The 9295-nt window shown below is 51.3% G+C and overlaps 2 protein-coding genes across 3 annotated transcripts in view; one reads left to right on the top strand and one right to left on the bottom strand.

The window, feature by feature from the left end:
* Nucleotides 1-3097: 3097 nt before the first annotated feature.
* Nucleotides 3098-8539, bottom strand: LOC147092951 (distal membrane-arm assembly complex protein 1-like). The gene is made up of 3 exons (XM_085975709.1): nt 8492-8539; nt 7734-7971; nt 3098-3568 (listed from the first exon to the last, which is right to left on the bottom strand). Exons 1-3 carry the CDS (start codon nt 8537-8539, stop codon nt 3507-3509), a joined length of 348 nt encoding a protein of 115 aa, XP_085831835.1. The 3' UTR covers nt 3098-3506.
* Nucleotides 8540-8818: 279 nt separating this feature from the next.
* Nucleotides 8819-9295, top strand: part of dpp3 (dipeptidyl-peptidase 3) — a 63057-nt gene continuing 62580 nt past the window's right edge. The window contains exon 1 of one of the 2 annotated variants that reach the window (XM_085976281.1): nt 8819-8923. The gene's annotated coding sequence lies outside the window, so the exon portion shown is untranslated. Of the gene's footprint in view, nt 8961-9295 lie in introns of both variants that reach the window. The other variant, XM_085976282.1, reaches the window with a different exon arrangement.

Consider the following 9295-nt stretch of genomic DNA (forward strand, 5'->3'; position numbering starts at 1 on the left):
CTGAAACCCAGAACCTTCTGCCTGGAGAGTGCCACCCAGTCAGACTGGCTCCTCTCAGGCAGAATATATTTACTGCACCGACTATTTTCCTTCACTTTCACTGAACACAGGAGAGTTTTGGAACTTCTACTTAAAGTGCTGATTGTGGGGGAATTCCAGCATATTGACCCAGCGACGATGAAGCAAAGGCAATGCATATGTGTTCCCTCAACATTCCTTATGAACTGTTCTTATCAAAGCCTGTTGTGTTTACGTGGCAGTGCGTAGAATCATAGAATAGTCCAGCACAGAAGAAGGCCTTTCAGCCCATCGGGTCTGCGCCCATAGTCTCTTTTGAAGGCTATGATTGAATCTGTATCCGCCACCCTATCGGGCAGTGCCAAAAGTTGGACAAAAGGTTTAATATTTTTTAAAACACAAGGCATTTTGATTTTGCTGAAATTTACTTTTTTCTTAATGTAAAAACTACTTGACCCTTAACCGAGAGAGAATTAAAATCAGTGGGATTAGACAAGACAGAAGGGTTGATTATTCTGTCTCCCATTCGCCACCCGGTCTAATCCCACTCTGCCCCTCACTCCCCACACCCTTTAATATCCCACCCAGTCAAATCCCACTCTCCCCCTCACCCTTTACTATCACACCCAATCTAATCCCACTCTCCCGCTCACTCCCCGCACCCTTTAATATCGCACCCAGTCTAATCCCACTCTCCCGCTCGCTCCCCGCACCCTTTAATATCCCACCCAGTCTAATCCCACTCTCCCGCTCACTCCCCGCACCCTTTAATATCCCCAGTCTAATCCCACTCTACCCCTCACGCCCTGTACCCTTTAATATCCCACCCAGTCTAATCCCACACTCCCCGCACCCTTTAATATCCCACCCAGTCTAATCCCGCTCACTCCCGATACCCTTTAATATCTCACCCAGTCTAATCCCACTCTCCTCGCTCCCCGTACCCTTTAATATCCCACCCAGTCTAATCCCACTCCCCCCCACTCCCCGTACCCTTTAATATCCCACCCAGTCGAATCCCACTCTCCCCCCTCACTCCCCGCACCCTTTAATATCCCATCCAGTCTAATCCCGCTCACTCCCTGTACCCTTTAAAATCTCACCCAGTCTAATCCCACCCTCCCCCTCACACCCCGTACCCTTTAATATCCCACCCAGCCTAATCCCACTCTCCCCCACTCCCCGTACCCTTTAATATCCCACCCAGTCTAATCCCGCTCACTCCCCGCACCCTTTAATATCCCATCCAGTCTAATCCCACTCACTCCCCGTACCCTTTAATATCCGTCTAATCCCACTCTCCCCCTCACCCTTTAATATCCCTCTCCCCCTCACTCCCCGTACCCTTTAATATCCCACTCTCCCCCTCACTCCCCATACCCTTTAATATCCCACTCTCCTGTTCACTCCCCGCACCCTTTAATATCCCACCCAGTCTAATCCCACTCTCCCCCTCACTCCCCGCACCCTTTAATATCCCACCCAGTCTAATCCCACTCTCGTGCTCACTCCCCATACCCTTTAATATCCCACCCAGTCTAATCCCCCTCACCCTTTAATATCTCACCCAGTCTAATCCCACTCGTGCTCACTCCCCGCACCCTTTAATATCCCACCCAGTCTAATCCCACTCTCCCCCTCACTCCCCGTACCCTTTAATATCCCACCCAGTCTAATCCCACTCTCCCCCTCACTCCACGCACCCTTTAATATCCCACTCTCCCCCACTCCCCGTACCCTTTAATATCCCACTTTTCCCCCTCACTCCCCGTACCCTTTGATATCCCACTCTTCCCCTCACTCCCCGTACCCTTTGATATCCCACTCTTCCCCTCACTCCCCGTACCCTTTAATATCCCACTCTCCTGTTCACTCCCCGCACCCTTTAATATCCCACCCAGTCTAATCCCACTCTCCTGTTCACTCCCCGCACCCTTTAATATCCCACCCAGTCTAATCCCACTCTCCCCCTCACTCCCCGTACCCTTTAATATCCCACTCCCCATACCCTTTAATATCCCACTCTCCCCCACTCCCCGTACCCTTTAATATCCCACTCTCCCCCTCACTCCCCGTACCCTTTAATATCCCACTCTCCCGTTCACTTCCCGTACCCTTTAATATCCCACTCTCCCACTCACTCCCTGTACCCTTTAATATCCCACTCACTCCCCGTACCCTTTAATATCCCACTCACTCCCCGTACCCTTTAATATCCCACTCTCCCCCTCACTCCCCGTACCCTTTAATATCCCACTCTCCTGTTCACTCCCCGTACCCTTTAATATCCCACTCTCCCGCACTCCCCGTACCCTTTAATATCCCACTCTCCCACTCACTCCCCGTACCCTTTAATATCCCACTCTCCCCCTCACTCCCCGTACCCTTTAATATCCCACTCTCCCGCTCACTCCCCGTACCCTTTAATATCCCACTCTCCCGCTCACTCCCCGTACCCTTTAATATCCCACTCTCCCGTTCACTTCCCGTACCCTTTAATATCCCACTCTCCCCCTCACTCCCCGTACCCTTTAATATCCCACTCTCCCACTCACTCCCCGTACCCTTTAATATCCCACTCTCCCGCTCACTCCCCGTACCCTTTAATATCCCACTCTCCCGTTCACTTCCCGTACCCTTTAATATCCCACTCTCCCGCTCACTCCCCGTACCCTTTAATATCCCACTCTCCTGTTCACTCCCCGCACCCTTTACTATCCCACCCAGTCTAATTTTGTTCACTCCCCCCACCCACAGCGACACACATCCCAGGAACAAATAATATATAAAAAAATCCCACCCAGTCTAATCTTAATATAAACACTTCAGTCCAACACAATTTCCCCAACTTATCCAGGTTTGTATTCGGCCTTCCTCTGGACCTGAAGGGATGGAATTTGGAGTGGGAGCGAGGCTTTCCACAGAGACAACAAAGCAACTAATTATGCTGGCTGGCGAGTCTGGGGCTCCAGCGTCCCCCTTCTCTCGGGGGCACCATTTTAACGTTGGTACATCTGGGTTAATATATCGGTCGCTGAGACGCCACAGTATTGAACAAAGAATGGGGAGGGTTCGGGCATCCTGTGAGTCACGGTGACATTTTAATATTTGCTTGAATCAGCAAGTTACAGAACTTGTTACAGTGAAGTTGAACATTTGATGAAGTTGTACAGAAATGCTGATTAACCCGACACACGCTCACTGTAAAAGTTCACACTGATTCTGTGCACATTCATTCCTTGGCCACCTCAGGCCTCCCATTTAGAAATTGGTTTCGAATAAGTTCGTTCCTTCCATGGCACGGAAAATTTACTTTGGTTTCCCTTCGGGAGCAGATCGTCACACAATTCTTCACAGGTTTCACCCGTCACAGTATTGATAGAACTTCAAAAGTCTCGATTAGCAGTCACTTTGATGGGATTGCTCCTTCCTTCCCTGCGTCGTGTAGATGGGTGTTCAGTGCAGGTGCAGATTCTGGGCGATTCTTGCTACTTTGGGTGAGATTTCGTAACCGGGTCGACTAAGATTACCAGGCCCCAGGATGCCAAACCTGCCAATCAGAGAAGTGGAGGGAAAGCATAATCAGTGCTCCCACCGCCCTTTCAGGCAGCGCGTTCCAGATCCCAGGAACATATAATATAACATACAATAAAATAAAGCCTTTCTACCATCTACAAGGCACAAGTCAGGAGTGTGATGGAATACTCTCCACTTGCCTGGATGAGTGCAACTCCCAACAACACTCGAAGCTCGACACCATCCAGGACAAAGCAGCCCGCTTGATCGGCACCCCATCCACCACCTTAAACATTCACTCCCTCCACCAGCGGCGCACCGTGGCTGCAGTGTGGACCATCTACAAGATGCACTGCAGCAACTCGCCAAGGCTTCTTCGGCAGCACCTCCCAAACCCGCGACCTCTACCACCTAGGACAAGGGCAGCAGGCGCATGGGAACACCACCACCTCCAAGTTCCCCTCCAAGTCACACATCATCCTGACTTGGAAATATATTGGCTGTTCCTTCATCGTCGCAGGCTCGAGGGGCCAACTCCTGCTCCTGTTTCTTATGTTCTTAAGATGTTAAGGGGAACAGATAGGGTAGGTAGAGAGAAACTATTACTGCTGGTTGGGGAGTCTAGGACTAGGGGGCATAATCTAAAAATCAGGAGTTAAATTTGGAAACACTTCTACACACAAAGGGTGGTAGAACTTTGGAACACTCTTCTGCAAACGGCAATTGATGCTGGATCAATTGTTAATTTTAAACCGATGATAGAATCATAGAATGGTTACAGCACAGAAAGAGGCCATTCAGCCCGTCCAGCCCGTGCCGGCCCTCTGCAAGAGCACTTCAGCTAGTCCCACTCCCCCGCCCTTTCCCCGTAGCCCTGCAAATGTTTCCCTTCAGGTACTTATCCAATTCCCTTTTGAAAGCCACGATTGAATCTGCCTCCACCACCCTTTCAGGCAGTGCATTCCAGATCCTAACCACTCACTGCATAAAAAAGTTTTTCCTCATGTCGCCTTTGGTTCTTCTGCCAATCGCCTTGAATCTGTGTCCACTGGTTCTCAAACCTTCTGTCAACAGGAACAGTTTCTCTCTATCTGCAGATTCATAGCTTTCTGTTAACCAAAGGTATTTAGGGATGTGGGGCCAAAGGCGGGTCGATGGAGTTAAGTTGCAGGTCAGCCATGATCTCACTGAATGGCGGAACAAGCTCGAGGGGGCTGAACGGCCTCCTCCTGGTTCCGAATGTAACAGGCTCGAGGGGGCTGAATGGCCTCTTCCTGTTCCTATGTAACAGGCTCGAGGGGGCTGAATGGCCTCCTGTTCCTATGTAACAGTCTCAAGCGGGGAAAGGGCTGAATGGCCTCTTCCTGTTCCAAATGTAACAGGCTCGAGAGGGGGCTGAATGGCTTCCTCCTGTTCCTAATGCAACAGGCTCAACAGGTGGGGGGGGGGTGCTGAATGGCCTCCTCATAAGCACATAAGAACATAAGAAGTAGGAGCAGGAGTAGGCCATACGGCCCCTCGGGCCTGCTCCGCCATTCAATAGGATCATGGCTGATCCGAATCTAGACTCACGGCCACTTCCCTGCCCTCTCCCCGTAACCCCTAATTCCCTTATCTGCTAGGAAACTGTCTATCTCCATTTTAAATTTATTTAATGTTGCAGCTTCCACAGCTCTCTGGGGTAGCAAATTCCATAGATTTACTACCCTCTGAGTGAAGAAGTTTCTCCTCATCTCAGTTTTGAAAGGGCAGCCCCTTATTCTTAGATTATGCCCCCTAGTTCTAGTCTCACCCATCAGTGGAAACATCCTCACCGCATCCACCCGATCAAGCCCCCTCACAATCTTATATGTTTCGATAAGATCGCCTCTCATTCTTCTGAACTCCAATGAGTAGAGGCCCAACCTACTCAACCTTTCCTCATACGTCAACCCCCTCATCTCCGGAATCAACCGAGTGAACCTTCTCTGAACCGCCTCGAGAGCAAGTATATCTTTTCTTAAATATGGAAACCAAAACTGCACACAGTATTCCAGGTGTGGCCTCACCAATGCCCTGTATAACTGCAGCAAGACTTCCCTGTTTTTATACACCATCCCCCTTGCAATAAAAGCCAAGATTCCATTGGCCTTCCTGATCACCTGCTGCACCTGCATACTAACTTTTTGTGTTTCATGCACCAGGACCCCCAGATCCCTTTGTACTGTAGCACTTTGCAGTTTCTCTCCATTTAGATAATAACTTGCTCTTTGATTTTTTCTGCCAAAGTGCATAACCTCACACTTTCCAACATTATATTGCATCTGCCAAATCTCTGCCCACTCACTTAACCTGTCTATGTCCTTTTGCAGGTTTTTTATGTCCTCCTCACTCACTGCTTTCCCTCCCATCTTTGTATCGTCTGCAAACTTGGATATGTAACAGTCTCAAGAGGGGGATGAATGGCCTCCTCCTGGTTCCGAATGTAACAGGCTCGAGAGGGGGCTGAATGGCTTCCTCCTGTTCCTAATGCAACGGGCTTGAGAGGTGTGGGAGGCTAAATGGCCTCCTCCTGGTTCCTAATGTAACAGTCTCAAGAGGGGAATGAATGGCCTCCTCCTGTTCCTAATGTAACAGTCTCAAGAGGGGAATGAATGGCCTCCTCCTGTTCCTAATGTAACAGTCTCAAGAGGGGAATGAATGGCCTCCTCCTGTTCCTATGTAACAGTCTCAAGCGGGGAAAGGGCTGAATGGCCTCCTCCTGTTCCTAATGTAACAGGCTCGATATGGGGGGGGGGGGGCTGAATGGCCTCCTCCTGTTCCTAATGTAAACAGTCTCAAGAGGGGAATGAATGGCCTCCTCCTGTTCCTAATGTAACAGTCTCAAGAGGGGAATGAATGGCCTCCTCCTGTTCCTATGTAACAGTCTCAAGCGGGGAAAGGGCTGAATGGCCTCCTCCTGTTCCTAATGTAACAGTCTCAAGGGGACTGAATGGCCTCCTCCTGGTTCCGAATGGAACAAGCTCGAGAGGGGGCTGAATGGCTTCCTCCTGTTCCTAATGAAACAGGCTCGAGAGGTGGGGGAGGGGACTGAATGGCCTCCTCCTGTTCCTAACGTAACAGTCTCAAGAGGGGAATGAATGGCCTTCTCCTGTTCCTGTGTAACAGGCTCAAGGGGGCTGAATGGCCTCCTGTTGTTCCTAATGTAACATGCTCGAGCGGGGAAGGGGCTGAATGGCCTCCTCCTGTTCCTAATATAACAGGCTCGAGAGGTGTGGGAGGCTAAATGGCCTCCTCCTGGTTCCTAATGTAACAGGCTCGATGTGGGGGAGGCTGAACGGCCTCCTCCTGGTTCCGAATGTAACAGGCTTGATGTGGGGGGAGGTTGAATGGCCTCCTCCTGTGGCTGTTTGCCAAATGTGTGGTGCCTCCCGTAGTCAAATAGCCAGGTAGGGGAGAACGGGCCCAGGGAGGGGGAAGAAGGTTTCTGCAGGGCGGCATGTGGGACATGTAGCAACCCCTCGTAGCGAGAGGGTTCGAGTACAGGAACAAGGAATGTCTTGCTTGCAGTTTAGTACAGGGCCTTGGTGAGACACACATCTTGAGTATTGTGTGCAGTTTTGGTCGCCTTATCTGAGGAAGGACGTTCTTGCCCATGGAGGAAGTGCAGCGAACATTCACCAGACTGATACCTGGGATGGCAGGAATGACGTATGAGGAGAGATTGGTCGATTGGCTTGTATTCGCTGGAGTTTAGAAGAATGAGAGGGGATCTCATTGAAACTTATAAAATTCTAACAGGACTAGACAGACTAGATGCAGGATGTTCCCAATGGCGGGGGAGTCCAGAACCAGGGGTCACAGTCTAAGGATAAGGGGTAAGCCCATTTAGGACTGAGATGAGGAGGAATTTCTTCACCCAGAGAGTGGTGAACCTGTGGAATTCTCTACCACACAAGGCAGTTGAGGCCAATTCATTAAATATATTCAACAAGGAGTTGGATATATTTCTTAAGGCTAAAGGGATCAAGGGATATGGGGAGAAGGCAGGGACAGGGTACTGAATTTGTATGATCAGCCATGATCTCATTAAATGGCAGAGCAGGCTCGAGGGGCCGAATGGCCTACTCCTGCTCCTATCTTCTATGTTTCCAGGACAGAGCGGCGGTGGTGGTGGTGGAGGAGGAGGGAGAGAGGCGGCCGCCCCCTTGCCAACTCACCCAGGGCGAAGACAATCTGGGCCACGGTGCCCATGCTGGTCGGGGCGCCTCGCTGCATCACCTTGCGGGCGCAGGCGAAGACATAGCCGCCCGCCCCGATCAGGCCGGCCCCGCTCACAACCCGACAGCCCCAGCAGCCATTGAAGAGCCGAGAAGGAGCCGCCGTCGCTTCACTTTTACCAGAGCCGCCATTTTCCCCACCACAAAGCAGCCCGGACCATTGCACAAGGGACGGACACTTTCAGCGCGGAATACGTCCGGGCCTAAACCGTCCCCCGGACAACCAAAAGCTCCGCGAAGCGTTCCCCCCACCCCGCTCAAAAATACTAACTGCGATAAAATTACATTTAAATAAAAAATTCGTAGCATTTTCACATTGTAGTTGTTCTGAGGTGTGATTGCTCCCGAAGATAAGTCGAGAAATATGCTTAAAAAGTCTAATATACTTCCTCGGCCCCGTAGTCCCACCACCTCGCGCTTCGATTGGACGATCCAACCGTCAATCACCTGTCAATCGGTTCGGTCAGATGAGAGTCAACGTCGCTTCATTTATTTTATTTTTTTGCCCCACTGTTATTAAAAGTCCGCCCGCGATTTCTAGCGTGTAGAAATTAATGTTTTATTTTCACTCGGTCACGAGTAGAGATAATCGCCGACCGCCCGGGCGGGCGTTGAACACACGACATATTTGAACGGCGGTCCCGCCTCCCGCCGGTTCTCGATTGGACGGGGCGTGCGTCAATCAAGGAGCTAGCGGCCTGCGATTGGTCGACGGAGGTGCCCATCAGCGGGCGGCGGTGCGCCATTGGCTCCATCAGGGGGATCCGGTGTCCGATTGGCGAAGAGGGGCCCGGGAGGCGGTGCGGAGCGCCATTGGCGGAGAGAGGCGTCCATCAGCGGGCGGCGGTGTTCGATTGGTGGAAAGAGCTGTCCATCAAGTGGAGGCGGTGTCGATTGGCGGAATGGGGGAACGGGAGGCGGTGCGGAGCGCCATTGGCGGAGAGTGACGTCCATCAGGTGGGTGACGGTGCGCTATTGGTTGCAGGCGACTGTCCATCAGGCGGGAGCGGTGCGCTATTGGTAGAGGCAGCTGTCCATCAACGGGAAGGGGCGGGAGCGGCGCCAGCCGGCCCAGGTCAGCACGGGCCGCAGGCAGTGGATGAATGAAGCGGCGGCGAAGCGAGGCGCCGGTGAGTGTGGCTGCGGGGGCAACCGGTGCTCCTTAATGTAGGCCTGCATTAACTGGCTTTAATCTCTCTTAACTTTATTCACTCGAGAAACTTTCCCCGTTGTGGCCAGGGAGGGAAAATATATTATATAAGTGTAATATTATTAGAGGGTGCATGTCCCCTTTAATATTAGGGAGGTTGCATGTCCCTTTAATATTAGGGGGGTTGCATGTCCCTTTAATATTTAGGGGGGTTGCATGTCCCTTACTATTAGGGGGTTGCATGTCCCTTTAATATTGGGGGGTGCATGTCCCTTTAATATTGGGGGGCGGGGGGGGGGTTGTATGTCCCTTTAACATTGGGGGGGGTGCGTGTCCACTTTAAACATTGGGG

The sequence above is a fragment of the Somniosus microcephalus genome, unplaced genomic scaffold (genome assembly GCF_052327205.1).
Source record: "Somniosus microcephalus isolate GS21.2 unplaced genomic scaffold, FLI_Smic_1.0 unresolved_chr2, whole genome shotgun sequence".
Classification (NCBI taxonomy): Eukaryota; Metazoa; Chordata; class Chondrichthyes; order Squaliformes; family Somniosidae; genus Somniosus; species Somniosus microcephalus.

Coding starts and splice junctions, on each gene's coding strand:
- LOC147092951 (XM_085975709.1), bottom strand. CDS start 8,539: ATGGCGCACCGCCGCCCGCTGATGGGCACCTCCGTCGACCAATCGCAG. Junction 7,972..8,491: donor CCTCCGTCGACCAATCGCAG/GCCGCTAGCTCC, acceptor CCGCGCTGAAAG/TGTCCGTCCCTTGTGCAATG. Junction 3,569..7,733: donor CCAGATTGTCTTCGCCCTGG/GTGAGTTGGCAA, acceptor TCTGATTGGCAG/GTTTGGCATCCTGGGGCCTG.